This window comes from Sinocyclocheilus anshuiensis, unplaced genomic scaffold (genome assembly GCF_001515605.1).
Source record: "Sinocyclocheilus anshuiensis isolate Anshui unplaced genomic scaffold, SAMN03320099.WGS_v1.1 scaffold178, whole genome shotgun sequence".
In the NCBI taxonomy this organism is placed as follows: Eukaryota; Metazoa; Chordata; class Actinopteri; order Cypriniformes; family Cyprinidae; genus Sinocyclocheilus; species Sinocyclocheilus anshuiensis.
Window position 1 is genome coordinate 705310 of NW_015546031.1, and position 18322 is coordinate 723631.

Below are 18322 nucleotides of genomic sequence, written 5' to 3' on the forward strand. Positions count from 1 at the left end.
ATCATTGCTTCTAGGCATGGATTGGCGGAAGCGTGTTACGTTTGGATCGTTTGAAACATGGCGGCTGGAGATCTGATAAGATCGTTGAATTCACTGGCAGATGAAGTGGAGCGTGAACAGAGAAATATATGAAGTGTATTCCATGCTAAAATCAAACGTTCGAACGACCGACCGATCGAACGTCTACCGAACGTCTTGAGCTTTGAGCGTCTTACACTGCGGGTGACCCACGTGACGCCAGCGTCTTGAAATTAGGTGGTGTTTAAACATTTAAGGAGCCAAGCTGTTGTGTAAAGACTATAAATGGACATTACAAGCATTACAATTCATCTCTTCAACATGTTCCTGGATACTTCATCTGCCAGTGAATTCAACGATCTTATCAGATCTCCAACCGCCATGTTTCAAACGATCCAAACGTAACACGCTTCCGCCAATCCCTGCCTTGAAGCAATGATTGACGGAGGGTGGGCGTGGTCAGCTCGGAATGCATTTTCAAAGCCGCACTGAATTTTGCTACAAATATCCCACGGCTTCATGATGAAAATGCAATCCTAAGTGTTCTAACTGTTCATCTAAATGCATTTAGGACAAATAGCATTTAAATTATCATTTTGCTACCATTTCTGCTTGGACATGTTACACATATCAAATCAATTTGTGTTATACATTTTCATTTTCATTTTGCAACTTATAAAGCGTTCAAATTTGCATGCAATTTACATATTAAGACTACTGTTGGAAATGGCAAATGTAAATTATATAATTTAATTTTAATTTTCCTTTTGCAACAAACTTTGCACGTATGGGTAATGGAAAATGTAAATTTAAATACAGAAATACAATGCCATTTTGCATATTGCATTGCCATTTTGCATATTGCATTTTAAATTGAATTTCGCTACCTATATGCTTCCATACTTGTGTCATCCTGTAATTCTGCTCAATGATTCCCAAGAGCCAAAATGAAAATATATACTTTTTAGGAACTTGTATCATCAATTCTCATGTAAAGATCCTAATTGTTGATTTTTTTTAACCATGTATGTTATTGCTGCAGCATGGCTCTGACAAGTCATATTGTTCTAGCAAGTCAAGTTTTTAACCCAGATCTTGGAGAGTTTACTGTCCTGAAGACTTCAGTTCCAACCCTGCTCCAACACACCTGCCTGTCAAGTAACCCTAAAAACCTTGATTGCTGGTTCAAGTATGTTTGGGGTTGAAGATCCCTATATAATATCTTGGGAAATGATGAGGTTTAGCAGAAATGGACAAGCAATGTTAGTTTTAATTTTGTTGGCCACTTCTATTTTTGGAGTGTTGCACTGTCAGCCCTGTCCTGAGTGAAATCTCACCGGTCCAAATGAGATGTCCATTTCACTGCACATAGCTGTATATTAAACATCAAATATGAATTGATTTGCTGTCACATTACACATCACTTTGCTTCACTTTCAGTGGGCAGAGACAAATTGCTTGATTTGTCACACCTGGTTAGGACACAGTCTAATAGTCCAGGGAACTTGAGAATTAAGACTGCTTACCTGGCATCTTTTTCTTTTGACCTACTTGGAATGGGTTTGTGCCAATTCATTTTTTAAGAAGATTTTTTTTGAAGCTACAGCTGTCTAATGCTACAAACTTTCTGCACTTCCGACATGCAAAAACACATTTATTTGTCATCTTCATATCAGAAAATTAACCATGGTTTTACTACAAATAAAACCAAAACACCATGGTCACTATAGTTAAACCATAATAACCACAAATTAACTATGGTTTTGCTACACTAACCATAGTTTAACCATGGTATTTGTAGTAAAACCGTGGTTATACAAATGGTAATCAATACGCCAAAAAACATGGTTACTATATTTTACTACAATCAAACCATGGTTAATTTTTGTAAGGGATGGAAAAATAACCAACATTGGTTGCTGAAGTGTTGAACATAATTTCCCTGAAAACTCAGTTCAATTTTAGTAATCTTATAGAGCAGGAACAGAGCAGGTTGCTTATGAAACCGGTAGACTTTTGGCATAGTATTAGCCTGCAAACAAGCATCTTATTAGCTGAGGTCAAGCACTTGACTCCAGCTCCCTATTCTAATTTATCATCCATAATCATTCATCAACGGTGCTCAGGTCTGGGTTTTGTGCCGGACAGTCAAGTTCCTCACAGGGATGTTGTAATTTCAGAACAGAAGCACAGAATTCTGCACAACTGGACATGTAGTTTACTGCAGTCATACAGTGTTCTTCAAAACCCTTTCAGATTTGGGATCTGCCATTTATCAGAAGCCAACAATGACAAGGCGGAGCCAAGATTTAAACAAATTTCCCAAAGACCCTTACAGAAAACGCCAGAGCCCTGACAAGGCCAGCACTTTCCACATTATCCAGATTATGTGTTCCTTATAATGGCACAATGATGAAATAAACTGAACATGTTTGTACTCAGCGTCCTCATCTGCCGTGATGTTGAATAGTGTAGTAAACCCTGGTAAAGATCAATACATGAGCACATGCATCAGTGATAGAATGGGTGACACTAAACAACAACCCTCCCACACACACTCACTCACACACACACACACACACACACACACACACACACACACACACACACACACACACCCCCTCTCTCACACACACACACACACACACACACAGTACCTTGGCACTGGAAGCCTTGCTTTCCAAATCCCCTGTAGAGTTGCATTTGAAAAAGACAGAAAAAAAAAATGTGTTAGTGATAAAGCTGCAAAATATAACTTTTTTTGTTAAATGCTTTCCCCTCCCTTTCCTATGAATTTTCTAATTTTTTAAATGCACAAAATAAACTTTAACTTTAATGATTGTAAAGGTTGAAGGGTATTAAAACTGGATTTAGGTATTAAAATGTGACCAAACATCTGTTCAGCAAATCCAGTTTCATGATGAGATGATATGGTTTTCTGAATGTGCATTAATAGCTCATTACCATTACCTGTAACTGACAGTCTTTTGTTGAAATTAAACATTATTCATATTAAATATATATTTAAACATTATATATTACTATTATTATTATTGCAAATGTATGACCATAATAACATAGAAGCCTGTTAAAATAATATAGAATGAATGAATGAATGAAAACAATAAATGATGAAATTACACAAAACAAATTGTGATATATAAAATAAAATGGTTTCATGCATGGGACTACAAAATATCTCCTGTTATTTTTTAACATTTAAGTCATTTTAAAAGTGTTTTCATGTATTATTGAGAAAGACCATATTATGTTTGCCACTATAAACGTAAGAGATGATTGACACCTGTCAAAATACACTCAAGACTTTATTTTTTCATGCAAGTAATTTTAAGAGGTTTTGTATCATAAAACAAACCTTCCAATTAATTTAGTAAATATAAAACCTAATTAATGTATGCTACATAAATAGAGAATAAGCAAAATAAATACAATGCAACTTGTTTTTCCCCTAAGTTCAAGCACAAAATGAAAACGCAAACATATTGCCATCCTAATTTATTCATGTAGCCTATGCACCTCAATTTCCTATGAAAGGCAGAAAATTATGAAAAGTATTTTTTTTTTCTTGTATTACTGAGGTGTTATGCTTGCCTTGCCACTAGAAAAGTAAGAAATGATCGTCAGCTGTCAAACCAAACATCCAAGACTGCAATTTCTCAAAGTTTCACATGTAATGCATGAGTACTGAATGCAAAGCATGTTACCAGATAAAGTCGGTGCAGTGGCTGCAGAATGTGGGCTGCTTGAAGAATCGAGCGATAAATTTGTGGTTTTTAACTTCGTGCACGTTCTTCTTTCGCTGAGCTCCTTTCCGCGCGAATCGATTGACCGCGGCGGACGAGTCATTGATCTGTATCAGATGATCAGCCATCGCGCCGCTATTCCTCAGGTGTGTGTGTGTGTGTGTGTGTGTGTGTCTCCTCCGCTGCGCGAGTCGACGCGTCTACTGTACGCGTTCAGCTGCTGCTCTCCTGGTACAGCGCGCGCCTCTCTCACTGACACTGACGTCAACGCTCTATAGTGCCTGTCCACTCGTCACTCAATACGAGGGTGTATGACGCCATCCCGTGGACGAAAACCAGAAACACGTCATCTGTAGGGTTCCAAACGCGATTATTGGGGATGAAACAAGAGTCGAACGCTGCGGAACAACAGTCTGTCGACCCTTTACTACCATGTGTACGGCTATCAGAAACCTCTTTTTTTCTGTCGTACTTAAAGAATTAGATCATTATAATCAGTGTTGGGGATAACGCATTACAAGTAACGCGAGTTACGTAATCAGATTACTTTTTTTCAAGTAACTAGTAAAGATCTTTACTTAACATGCTAATGATTTTTGGCATAAAAGAAATATCGATCATTTTGACCCATACAATGCATCCTATTGTTGGCTATTGCTACAAATATACCGTACTACTTATGACTGGTTTTGTGCTCCAGGGTCACATATAAGCACTACTGAGGAGAGTACAAACAAACAAACAAACAAACAAACAAAAAAACTGTTAAAGCTGTGCCCTTATTTAGTACATTTAAGATATTGTGAAATAGCAAGGCCTTCCATTATTTTATATACATGATTTATTTTCTATATTTTTCTATGTCTACCATTGGCACCTTTGTTATGTATTTGTTTTCAAGCAATACAAAAAAATCAAACAAACAAATAAATAAGTATATAAAACATTTAAATGGCTAAATAATGGATATTTATAGATATAGCCTATTTGTTTGGTCGTAAACTTTATTGTAGAATTGTTTTTTGCAAAAACTCAAATTAATTGAATACCTGCAAACGGGTCTACAAGACCAGTAGCCGGTTGCACGAGACCCCTTAAGTTAAGAAAGTTAGTGCTAATTCATGTATAACTAAAACTAACGGTTTTAATTTGTTAAAAAAAAAAAAATGAATGTTTGTAAATAAATAAATAAATAGAGTACCCTAAATATCAAACTTAACTACATGGGTTTGTTTCACCTGCGATTTTATTGTTGCTAGGAAACAGAAACGCTTCTCGCGATGAACGGAATGAAGCCACAAATAGTAAGCTCTTTTCCGGCGAATTGTTTATTTATTTTTCAAATTAAAAGTTTGTTTTTTAATTAAAAGCGCACGTAAACATATCGTAGAAAACATAGAGACAACAACTAAATAAAGTTTTCTCGGTGTGAGTGATATTGCTGAAATTTAAAGCTGTGATGCACAAACTGTTGCAAGGAGCATGTGACTAGCTTGTGTTTAGCAGTTAGGAGAAAATATAGAGAGAAAAATATCAATAGTAGCTAACAGTTAGTCCTCTAATGTTGTAAAACAAATATCCGAATATGTTATAAAGTTGAATATTTGCACCTCAGCGTACAATAAAAAGAAAGTAAAAATTGTACAAAACAAAGTAGTTGTACATCACGGTGACAAATACACCTCTGTTATGTGAGACTTTTATTTTGAAAATTAAAGGCGCGCGTGAAATATGACTTCACAGTTTGTCAGTTTGAAACCGTTTGTGAGCGTAAGGTAGCAACAAGTGGAGGAACAGCGCACAATCACAGCTGCAGAAGACACTATACGAAGACATTATCATTCAAAATGATTTAGTGCTCAACAAGTATTTACCGTAGACTTACGTTTACATTAATACTTGTGTTTACATTAGCACTTTATATAAGCCCATCGCAGAAGTAACGTTAGCGCTTCTCAATATTTGTGAATCAGTTCTGCTAACTGGTGAGCTAACAAAATGATGAAAAAAGAATGATGTATCTATAAATTATGATTTAATATAAACTATTGCACTACATCACATAAATATGACTATTTATGTATTCATTAGAATTTTAAACGCATGTCATTGGCTGCATGCTGTATGTTGACAAATAATGACATGTCTGTCATTTATGGCTGTCTGCTATGATAATTAGCTAAAACATGCACCAAAAATACATACCTAAAGTCACATATGGATACAGGAAACTACAGGTTGTTTTAATTAGTCTTTTCATGTATTCAGGAGCAACATGAGTGATCAGGACTGCTTTGGGATTCTGGACTCTGAGTTTGATCATTACCTAGTGGACATGAAGCCATATGTGCTTAAGCTGACTGACAAGACAGGTGAGAATATATATATAGAGAGAGAGAGTGCTCTGTCATTTCAACACAGGATTTGTAAGGCTACAAATAAGAAAATTCGACTTGAAATTGATCTTTTTCAAAACCACATTTGCCCATCAGAGCGGCAGCAGTGTGCACTGTGGATTAAAAAGTTGTGTGATCCTGAGACCTGCGGCTCTGGACTGACTGGAAGGAAAAATCGTAACATGTATGCCCGACTCCTTCTGCACATGCTCAGAAAAGGAGTTTTAGAGGGTCCCTTTACCCACAAACCTGAAGCAGGCAGCCTCAAGACTTTACCTACGTACATGGTAAATACTGCACTGATACATGTGTTTACCTTGATCTGTATAAGGATTAATCGTGCAGCCCTACTTGAAATTTATCATTTTCAAAACCACATTTGCCCATCAGAGCGGCAGCAGTGTGCACTGTGGATTAAAAAGTTGTGTGATCCTGAGACCTGCGGCTCTGGACTGACTGGAAGGAAAAATCGTAACATGTATGCCCGACTCCTTCTGCACATGCTCAGAAAAGGAGTTTTAGAGGGTCCCTTTACCCACAAACCTGAAGCAGGCAGCCTCAAGACTTTACCTACGTACATGGTAAATACTGCACTGATACATGTGTTTACCTTGATCTGTATAAGGCAATATAACACCATAAAACGTTTTATAGGTCTGAGACCTGGAATCTGGTGATTGTTAAGCATTGTGATTTTTTCTGCTTTTAGTCCATTTATTTTGATGAGCCGTTGCTGGCAAAGTCACAGGAGCAGGGATCTGCAGTGCTGCCGGACTGGGTGTCTGGGGAGTTGGGTCAGACTGATGGCTCATGGTCCACCTCACCCCTCTCAAACACACACAGGTATGACACAGATTACAGATCACAGATTAAGCCACCTGTGTTGAGGTTAGGATGTGATGTGATATACAGTACGTGATTGATTAATTGCTTACTCCTACTGGATGGATGAATAATTGTGAATCTTGTCTCATGAAAAGGACCTACATGTCCAGGTCATACTGTATTTCACCCCAAAATCAAAAGGAAATATATATATATTTTTATATTTTACATAAAGACATCAAAGCTTATTTTAGTACACAGGCCCGAGTGATTAAAAATAATATTGATGCTACTACTACTACTACTAATAAAATCAGGAATTAAAGCTACAGATGCTTTAAATGATTTCAATTTCAAAAGTTTGGGGACTGAAAGTTTTATTTATTTATTTATTTTTAATTAACAGAAATACAATTTTTATTCAGAAAGGATGCATTAAATTAATCAAAAATGACAGTAAAGACATTCATAATATTACAAAATATTTTTTATTTCAAATATTTGTTATTACATTTTCTATTCAACATTCAATGCATTCTGAAAAAAAAAGTTAATATTAAGCAGCACAAATATTTTCAACGTTGATAAGAAGAAATGCTTTCTGAGCAGCAAAACAGAATATTAGAAGGATTTCTGAAAGATCATGTGACATTGAAGACTTCAGTAATGATGCTGAAAATGTAGCTTTGCCGTCACAGGAATAAATTACATTTTAAAATAGATTTAAATAGCAAGCAGCTATTTTAATTTGCATTAACAAATTAAGACACAAAAGGTGCATTTCTAGTTTCAACATTACTTATTCTTCAGACATTCCACTTTTAATACAATAAGTATTGGCTGTATACAAAGTGACCCACATTTGGCTTTTGACCACTGAAAATGGTAATATACAACAATCTGAATATGGAGCCTCATTGAGATCCCATATCTCTGGGACTGAATGATGTAGGGCCTTGAAAATGAAGACTCCAAAAGAAAAGTTTATTAAGAATTAGAATCTAAAATCATACTGCGTTGCGATATCCTCAATACTTCTTGAGTTATAGGCATGCAAACTTTGGAAAAAGAATACTTATGGCACTCAGACATCTGTGTTCAATGCAGTTGTTTTGACAGAAGGAAACAAGATACGTTTCTAGTTTTAATATTATTTGTTCTTCAGACTTTTCTCTTTAAAACAGAAGAAGTATCATATTTTTGCAAAGTGACCCACATTTGGTTTTTGACCACTGAAATGTGTACAATTTAACGATTTAAGGCCCGTTCACACCAAGCACGATAACTATAAAGATAACGATAAAGATATAGTTATAAAAATCGTTCTCAATAGATGAAGATGCCGTAAGGGAAGTTTGGTAAGACCCAACATCTATGCATTAAGGCATTAACGGCATTAAGATATCTTTAAAACTTTTTGAGTTACAGGTCTGCAAACTTCTAGAGAAAAGTTTTTTTGAAACATGTCCATTTTTGAATGGTCACCATTGGCACATAATGCAACAAAGATTGCTAAAGTCAACAGATTTTACTAATAGAGTTGCCGATCTCTGTGTAAAAATAATATTTTATTGGCTCCTATCAGAAAGGAAAAACTTAGGCGCCAAATAATTTTTTTTAGGTGCCACAGAATAAATATGTTTTATTTATTTATTTGTTACATTTTAACATTTCAGTCATACTATCATGTGTTTATGTCTCATCTTTTCTTGACTTTATCAGCATTTTAATCTGTATTGTAGATGACCTGGGAACTAAGGTTCACTTAAAGTGGGAACTAAATGTCTTTAAAAGAAAATAATTGTTCACTACATTGAGATCCAAAATATTTTGAAGAACACTGGCTTTCATTGCATGGACAGAAAGAAAGAAAGAAAAAGAAGAAAGAGACATGTTTCAAAATGTGTTTATTGTGTTCTCAGAAGAAAGAAAGTCAAGCAGGTTTGGAATGGCATACGTTTTTATTTTTGGATGAACTATCCCTATAATTTGGAGCTTCACACAAGGACACAATGATGGCTCCATTAAAACCAGGCCTATAGAACATGAAATAGTCAGACCCTCAGTTGATTCTCTCGCAACACTTTCATGTTCATCTGTGTTTGTTCACTGCACTGATAAGTAGCTTCATGCAGAAGCATTGCCCTCAAAACTCCACAGAAAGCTCTGCAGATCTCCTCAGAACTGGAACACCTGCCATTCACAAATCTCTACACATCCCCAGACCCACTGTCAACAACTCTCCTGTTCTCTCTGACAAAATCCCATTAAACTGTCACTTATGACTCCTACTGAGCTTCAGCTATATGTTTTCCTTCCTAAAAGCGAGTGGCAGTGTTGTCTCTAAAGTGTAGACCCAGGCATTCCACAACCTTCTATGCCTTTTCCTTTGAGCCAGTAGCTCTCCAGCCCCATTTACATCAGTTTGTCACTGGTTCATGCTGACATAAAATCATTTTTGTGTTGCTAAAAGTAAACTTTGTGGAGCGAAAAAGGATATACGTTGCACCAGCGCACAATCAAATGCTAAGTTATTTTGGCAGAAGTCACCAACTCTTACAGAAAATGAAAAAGTTCAGGTTGCTCCAAGTTGCTGTAGGTGTGAACCAGTGTTAATTTCGTTGACGAATAATTTTCGTCATAAATTTCGTCAACAACATTTTTTTCCCCGACGACAACGAGACGATAACGAACTAAAACTCTTGTTGAATGACAAAAACTATGATGTAAATCTATTGACATTTTCGTCAATGAATAAAAACGAGATGAAAATGTTAGGGAGGGACGATTTGGGAAGAGATTCATTCAGAACGAATCTGCTGCGTGGTTCGGAGGTTAGATGCGTACATATGAACCGGCGGGACATAAGCTAACATACACTAGGGATGGGCGATACCTCTTATTTTATTTTCGATCCGATGCCGATATTTTCAAGTCCAGTATCGCCGATATTGATACCGATGCCGCTAAACTAAACTGATCTTTTAAATTATTAAAAGAATATAATCAGTAATGATATTCACTTATTTATCACATATTAGATTTTAAAGCCATGTTTTTAACATTTCATAGGCCTTTTTTGTTTACACTCTCAGAAATAAAATATACTATAATTGTACTTTAGCCCTTTACTGGGGCAGTAACCTCAAAGGTGCAACTATACCCTTAAAAGTGAGCATATTAGTACCAGTATGCATGCTTTAAGGGTAGATAAGTTACAAAGGTGCACCTTTGAGGATACCTCATGAGAAATAAACATGGCGTTACATAAGTACTAAAATGTATTGTTATTATTATTATTACCCTGGTAAATTTGTGGTTACTGCAGTTTTAGTACAAATACTGTGGTAAACTGTGGTTACTGTAATAAAACCATGGTTAATTTTTGTAAAAGGCTGCCAGGCTGTTGTACCCCTAAAGCTGAAACTTTAGCATATTTTTTTCTGACAGATTTATTAACCGCGATTACAGAACATAACACAATCCATTTGAACTTTTAACAACCAGTTTAAATAAATTTACTTGCACAAACTAGCCAATTTAAAATAAATATACATGTACACAAAAGTTTGGGGTCAGTAAGTTTTTTTTTAAGTCTCATGCTCACCAAGGCTGCACTTAAAAAACAGTAAACAGTAAAACAGTAAAAGCAGCTATTAAAATAACTATTTTCTATTTTAATATATTTTAAAATGTAATTTAAAATGTATCTGTGATCAAAGCTGAATTTTCAGCATCATTGCTCCAGTCTTCAGTGTCACATGATCCTTCAGAAATCATTCTAATATCATTTACAGAATTAATTTTATATATGGTAACAATGTTATGTAGGCTAATGTAATAATGTGGCAATGGTTTCTTAAGATTTATTTATGCTTCTGATGCTTTTGGGAAACACAGCCCTATTTAAACAAGCACTCTGAGCCATGCGTCAGCAGCGAACGCTCTCTGTGATTGATTTGTTCTGTCTTTCAGCATTTGCGTGTGTTCCGATGAGCAGGAGAAATGGTTCTATCCAACACAATTATTCGCTAATATATTTAGAAGCTTTTATTATGCACCGAATTTCTTGATAAATAAATAAAATTAATGGTTAAAAAATGCACTTTGGAATCGATATTTTTATGTGAGGATCGATCCTTTCGATACAACTTAGTATCGATACTTAATCGATCGATCGATCCACCCATCCCTAACATACACTTACTGCACGTCGCATAAAACGTTAAAAAATGTCAATATGTGGAAGTAAGAGAAGAGCAGACGTTTGGATAAATGAACCAACGCACGTGAAAAAAAACGACGGAAGAGAGAGCTCATTTCGGTCCGGTTTTCTGAGCGCAGACACTGAAGCATACACACACAGAAAGCGCATCTCACAGCGCGCGAGTAGCCTACTCTCTCGCATCGCATGAACGGAGAATTACACACAAAATGATGTTGAATTGTGAACGCAAATTTTCTACTAAATGTTCATCATCATTACTGCAGTCTTCAATGTCACATGATCTTTCAGAAATCCTTCTAATATTCTGTTTTGCTGCTCAGAAAGCATTTCTTATTATCAATGTTGAAAATTTTTGTGCTGCTTAATATTAACTTTTTTTCAGGATGCATTGAATGATGAATAGAAAGTTAAATCATGAATAGAATAACAAATATTTGAAATAAAAAAATATTTTGTAATATTGTGAATGTCTTTACTGTCACTTTTGATTAATTTAATGCATCCTGAATGGAGAATTACACACAAAATGATGTTGAATTGTCCGTTTTGACGAGTATTCACGTAAACAGTTGATTACTAGAACGGTAATTAAAGGCTATAATGCACACCAGCACACCAGTATAGGTGTGTGTATTGTAGGAGCTAGACGACATATGTTGACATGTGACGGCATAGTAGTGGTGTCCCAATTCTTAGGGGAATATTTTCACACCTACCCCTTGACGCTCTGTTTCAAGGGACAAGAGGAAGGGGTAGGCGGAGGGGAAGGGGAAGGGGTATAAAATAGAATTGGGATTGGGCCTTAGTCAACTAAAATCTTATATTTAGTCGACTAAAACTAGACTAAAACTAAAAACAATTCAGATTACTAAAATATGACTAAAACTAAATGGCATTTTAGTCAAAAGACTATGACTAAAACTAAATCAAAATTTGCTGTCAAAATTAACACTGGTGTGAACGATACTTCAGGTTCACAAGCTATCTTGTCCCAGAAGAGAAAAGTGCTTAGACGAATAGGTTCAGTGCCATTGAGATGTATTATGAAAGCATGATGTTCTGTACGTTCTCCACTGCAGTGTTCAGTTCAGTGATGATCCGGCTGGTCTTTAGTAATGTCAATTGCCGAGGATAAAAGCATTCCCTGAAACTCACTTTAACTCGGAAGCTTGAGCCAAGAATCACAAAGTGCTCCTTTGAGCTCTGACTTGTAAGACTATTTTGTACACTCCATTGCACATTAAGGATAATGTAATAACTGCACATGCTGTGACCAGTATTACATTATTATTGTAATAAAATATTGATAATATAATAATTTTTCTCAAAACATTACAAAATCTTGAGCTAATTTTTTTTCTTATAACATGCATGATGACTTATTACTGTTACGGGGCGAACGAGACGAGAGACGTGCGGATCCATCAGCAAAGCTTTATTCAAAGGCGTGGTCATAAAATAGGCATGGGTCGACAACAGCAACAGGTATGGTTCAGGCAAGACGAAAGAGTAATCTAAAGATAGGCGTGAGTTCATCGACAGCGAACGTTATCCAGAGGGCTTTACAAGAGGGGTAATCCAATAACACGAGCGCAATAGTCCAGGCGAGGTGCAAACACAGTCCGAAACAGCAAGGCAAAGGGTAAATCCAAGACAGGCTATAAAATTCAGGGCAGGCAGAGATCAGACACGACGAGATAACAGGCAAGGATCAAGACACGGGAAAACAGACTATGAACAAGACTAAACTAGACTCAGGAACTTGGAATGGCTCTGTAAAGTAGCTATTGCTGACAGTGATAAATGCTAAACAAAACTCGGCCTTGAACAGTGGTTAGGGCCTCGTATTTAAAGTGTGTGTGATTGGTTGCAGGTGAGTGCATAATCAGTGCAATGGAACACGGGAAATGTAGTCCAGGTTGATGTGTGACAGTTTGTGTGGTGTGAGTGTCTATATAATCTGGTGGCGAGCAGACGGAAGATCACGGTCAGGATTCATGACAGAGTCCCCCCCCCCCCCCCCGGGGTGCTATGCAACAGTTTGTGTTGTGCGAGAGTCAATGTAATGGAAAGGGTGACCTCTGGTGGTGAATAAACGGAAGTCCATGGACCGAATTCATGACAGAGCCCCCCCCCCAAGGAGCGGCTGCCAGACGCTCCAAACACTATACGATCCAGGTGGGCGGTGGAGCGGAGGCGGAACAGGGGGAGGGATGGAGGGCCAAGTCCAAGGATAGGAGATACCAGGGACTGAGGCAGAGCCGGCGGAGCAGGGAGCCAGGGCGGAGCCGGCAGTACAGGTGGAGCTGAGGACAACCACAGCAGAGCAGACGGGATCGAAGATCCCCACGCCGGAGCAGAAGACCTCCACGGCTGAGCAGAAGATGCCCACGGCGGAGCAGAAGACCTCCACGGTGGAGCAGAAGACCACCAGAGCAGGACAGAAGATCTCCACGGCAGAGCAGATGGATCCAAAGATCCCCACGGCGGAGCAGAAGACCACCAGACCAGAGCAGACGGAGCAGAAGACCACCAGACCGGAGCAGACAGAGCAGAAAACCTCCAGACCAGAGCAGAAGGCCAGCAGAGCGTAGCCGAAGACCACCACGGCGGAGCAGATGGAGCTTTGGCCCACCAGAGCATGTCGGCAGACCACCACGGCGGACCAGAGTGATCAGGAACCCTTGGCAGGGACTGGGGCCTAGGGAAAACTGAAACACAGGAGACAGACAGTGCATTTACGGTCTCAAGGACCGAGGCAGGGAACACAAAAAGTTCATCAATAGTCTCCCTGGTGACCACTGAACGGGCAGACAGTTCAAAATCAGGCTCATTGGTCGAAACGGGACAGACATATGGCTCAAAACTAGACTTCTGGACTGAGACAGGATAGGTAGACAGTTCAAAGTTAGATTCAACAGCTACATTCGTACAGACACACTTTTCAAAACCAGGTGCATCGACTGAAACTGGACTGGTAGACATTTCAGTGAGTAAAACTAAACTGGCAGACAATTCACAGTCAGACTCATTCGTTGAAACAGGACAGACAGATAGTTCACAATCAAGAGCATTAATGGCAACTGGGCAGGCTGATAATTCAAACTCAGACTCATAGGTTGAAACTGGACAGACAGATAGCTCAAAATTAAACTCATTGACTGAAGTGGGATAGACATACTGTTCACTAGAGGTCTCTTTGGCAATGACAGGGTTAACAGGGCATACAGAAAGTTCATTTAAGGTTTCTATGGCCGTGATAGGCAGGGATGAGAGTTCAGAGACAGCTTCTTCGGCTGGGTCTGGACAAGACAAAAGTTCATAAACAGTCTCTGCAGCTAGGTTGAGACAGGGCAATAGTTCACAGATGGCCTCCTTGGCCAGTTCATGACCAGTGATATGACCAGGCGAAAGTTCATGATTGGACTCCATGGCTGGTTCAGGACGAGACAAGAATTCATAAACGGCCTCCATATACGTGACAGGACAAACAGAGGATTCACAGACGGCCTCCATAGCCGTAACGGGACAGGCAGAGAGTTCACAGACGGCCTCCATAGCCATGACAGGACAGGCAGAGAGTTCATTACTGAGCGCCACCACCATGCCAGGAGCTGTAGCGAGCACTGCCGCCTCAGGAGGTTCTGCAGCATACCTCTGGAGAAACTGCAGCAGGCACCATCGCCTCGGGGAACACAGCAGTAAGCACCACTACCATAGTGGACGCCGCCACCTCAGGAGGTTCTGTGGTGGTGTATGCAGCCCAAACACACCAAAAAGCGATCCCCATCATGAGAAACGCTTCAGACAGGGGAATTAGTTCAGGAACAGGAGGGCTAGAGTGAGTGGGTTTGGGAATGCCAGCGGTGGATCCTCCACGCTGGATGCCAGTCGGGAATTCTGACGAACTGACCTCGGAGATCTAGGTGCAACAGACAAGAAGTGGCCAGACTCTGGACGATCAGCTGCGACGTGACGAGATTCTGGACGATCAGTTGTGACGTGATGTGAATCTGGACGATCAGCTGCGACGTGACGTGACTCTGGGCAAACAGCTGAGATGTGACTTGACTCTGGACGAACAGCTAAAACGTGACGAGACTCTGGGAGATCAGCTGAGACGTGACGAGACTCTGGGAGATCAGCTGAGACATGACGAGACTCTGGGAGGTCAGCTGAGATGTGATGAGACTCTGGGAGATCAGCTGACACGTGACGAGACTCTGGGATATCAGCTGAGACATGACGTGACTCTGGACGATCAGCTGGGACGTGACGTGACTGGGCGATCATCTGTGACGTGACGAGACTCTGGAGGATCAGCTGTGACGACTTGATTCTGGAATGGTAGTTGTGATATGACGGGGCGTTGTTGTGGCCGCCATTTTGCGAACAGGCTCTGCTGTCGCCGCCATTATGTGAGTGCGCTCCGGTGCATCCGCCATTTCAGTCACAGACACGGTGTCGCGTTCCTCCTCTGCGACTCCCACAGTAAATAACGAGCCAACGGACAGCAAAGCAAAGTCCATAAAATCACTTAAAGACGAACGGGGACCCTCACGGATTAGTTGCGATTTGAGCTGCTGGTTAATGCCCTCACAAAAATGAACACATAGTCAGGCAAATCAGAATAATTAGCGACCTCTAAATACTCTTGAATATAGCTCTCGAGCGATCGTGTGCCCTGCTCGAGAGCTAATAGCAGTATTGCTGTGTTCATACCTGGCCAGAGTCCTTTAGAAAAGTCACTAGATCCTTGTGAGGCCGAGTATTCTGTTACGGGGCGAACGAGACGAGAGACGTGCGGATCCATCTGCAAAGCTTTATTCAAAGTCGTGGTCATAAAACAGGCATGGGTCGACAACAACAACAGGTATGGTTCAGGCAAGACGAAAGAGTAATCCAAAGGTAGGCATGAGTCAGTCGACAGCGAACGTTATCCAGAGGGCTTGACAAGAGTGGTAATCCGATAACACGAGCAATAGTCCAGGCGAGGTGCAAACACAATCCGAAACAGCAAGGCAAAGGTTAAATCCAAGACAGGCTATAAACTTCAGGGCAGGCAGAGATCAGACAAGACGAGATAACAGGCAAGGATCAAGACATGGGAAAACAGACTATGAACAAGACTAAACTAGACTCAGGAACTTGGAATGGCTCTGTAAAGTAGCTATCGCTGACAGTTATAAATGCTAAACAAAACTCGACCTTGAACAGTGGTTAGGGCCTCGTATTTAAAGTGTGTGTGATTGGTTGCAGGTGAGTGTGTAATCAGTGCAATGGAACATGGGAAATGTAGTCCAGGGTGATGTGTGACAGTTTGTGTGGTGTGAGTGTCTATATAATCGGAAGGCGACCTCTGGTGGCGAGCAGACGGAAGGTCACAGACGGGATTAATGGCAATTACATTATGAAGACTTTTTTTTACACAGTGTAGGCTGTACTTTATACACAGTGTTTTTATCGCACACTGTCGTTTATCAGTATGTATACCTTCTCTGTCTATTGAAAAAAAATTGTTATCACCTCATTTATGCGAAGACTACAAGTGTCTTTGCTTTATGCACATTAGAAATAATGTATAGTAAGAGTAATAATCAACAAAAAATCCTAGTGATAATAATTGCATGTTTTATTTTTAGAAATTGTGCATTTTGTAGATAGTTTAAGAATGTATTAAGGAATACAGACAGTTTTTATGCCTTATTATGTAAAGTTTTCACAACATTATGATCATGTCATTGCATTAATAATGAAATAGTTATTATACTATGTGCAGTTTTTAAATTATGCTTTGTTACCGATGTATAGGAAGAGAGCGACATTTTTCAGGATGCATTTTTTTTTTTTAGACTTTTTTGCAGCAACAATCTTTAAATTAAAATAAAGCAATCCTACTGAGTAAGAAAATTTACCAAGTTATGAAGTAATATTTGTGTTTCATACTGTAGGTCGTCTAAAACAAGCATTACAGATATAGAGAGATCCTGATCTCTGAGTGCAAGGAGCATGTAAAAGCGTTTTTTTTTTTCTGTTGTTTTGTCATGTCGCTCTTGGTGTGAATAGGCCTTTAACCTCAACTATGCAAGACAAAATCATTGGGAGAGACGCATGCTTGTGTTTAGCCACACAAGTGAATGTTTGGCAATGCCAGGCCTGTGTTTTTCTGCAATTTCAAGTCATGAGTCAAAGAGTCCATTGACCCTCACAGCTGAAGATTAAACTGCTTCTTCTGAAATTAGAGATCTTTCAATTGAAGCAGTCAGCAGATAGAGGAAGTCCATCTGCTTGAAAGCCTGGACTTGTGCTTCAGTGCTTAAATTTGGAGAAGACCATTAAAGGCATTTAGATCACAGACTCAAGTCCTGCTGGAGAAAATTGCAGCCGTGTCTTTTATGTGTCGCACTCATTTAGATCAGATTAAAGCTTTGAGCTTGCGGCTCTTCTCTGATGTGGCTGTGTTTGCTTTCAGTCAGTCAGGTGATGATATAACAGTTCTTCTGCTTTTTTTCCCCTTTGCTTTTTCTTTTTGTCTTTAATTTGTTGCTATTGAACATTGTTTGAAGTTTTACTGATTTGACTATATATTACATTTAAAACACAAGGTGCTGTTGTTTTTTTGTTTATTTTTTAAAGAAATTGGACATGCTTCTTCAAGCCACAGAGTTTGATTTTTTGTGCTTTTCATACACTTTAATACTTTATTTCGGCTTGTATATGAACATTTCAGATGACTGATGTGAAATGAATACGCTACATTGGGTGACTGTAACAAAAACAAAACAAAGGTACAGGTGCATCTCAATAAATTAGAATGTCGTGGAAAAGTTCATTTATTTCAGTAATTCAACTCAAATTGTAAAACTCGTGTATTAAATAAATTCAATGCACACAGACTGAAGTAGTTTAAGTCTTTGGTTCTTTTAATTGTGATGATTTTGGCTGACATTCTAATTTATTGAGATGCACCTGTATTTTCTTTAAAAAGAAATGCCCGATATAGGGCAGTTAAGCTTTTTTTTTTTTACATTTTCTTTTAATGACAATGAGCACATTATCCCCATATTCTCAGTAGCCTGTTGTAACCCCCC

General features: G+C 38.9%; 2 protein-coding genes across 3 annotated transcripts in view; one reads left to right on the forward strand and one right to left on the reverse strand.

Annotated features, from left to right (window-relative positions):
- Window positions 1-4015, reverse strand: part of prkcab (protein kinase C, alpha, b) — a 174963-nt gene extending 170948 nt beyond the window's left edge. For both annotated transcript variants that reach the window (XM_016499891.1, XM_016499890.1), the window contains exons 1-2: window positions 3744-4015; window positions 2676-2707 (exon numbers count right to left, since the gene is read on the reverse strand). In XM_016499891.1, coding sequence (XP_016355377.1) covers window positions 2676-2707; window positions 3744-3910 — 199 coding nt within the window. In that variant the 5' untranslated portion in view covers window positions 3911-4015. The remainder of the gene's footprint in view (window positions 1-2675; window positions 2708-3743) is intronic.
- A 1506-nt stretch (window positions 4016-5521) lies between these two features.
- Window positions 5522-18322, forward strand: part of LOC107698765 (centrosomal protein of 112 kDa-like) — a gene marked incomplete at its 3' end in the record, with an annotated part of 76858 nt that continues 64057 nt past the window's right edge. Inside the window, exons 1-4 of the mRNA XM_016499865.1 lie at window positions 5522-5767; window positions 6051-6154; window positions 6275-6465; window positions 6888-7021. Of these exons, the coding sequence (XP_016355351.1) occupies window positions 6058-6154; window positions 6275-6465; window positions 6888-7021 (422 nt within the window). The remainder of the gene's footprint in view (window positions 5768-6050; window positions 6155-6274; window positions 6466-6887; window positions 7022-18322) is intronic.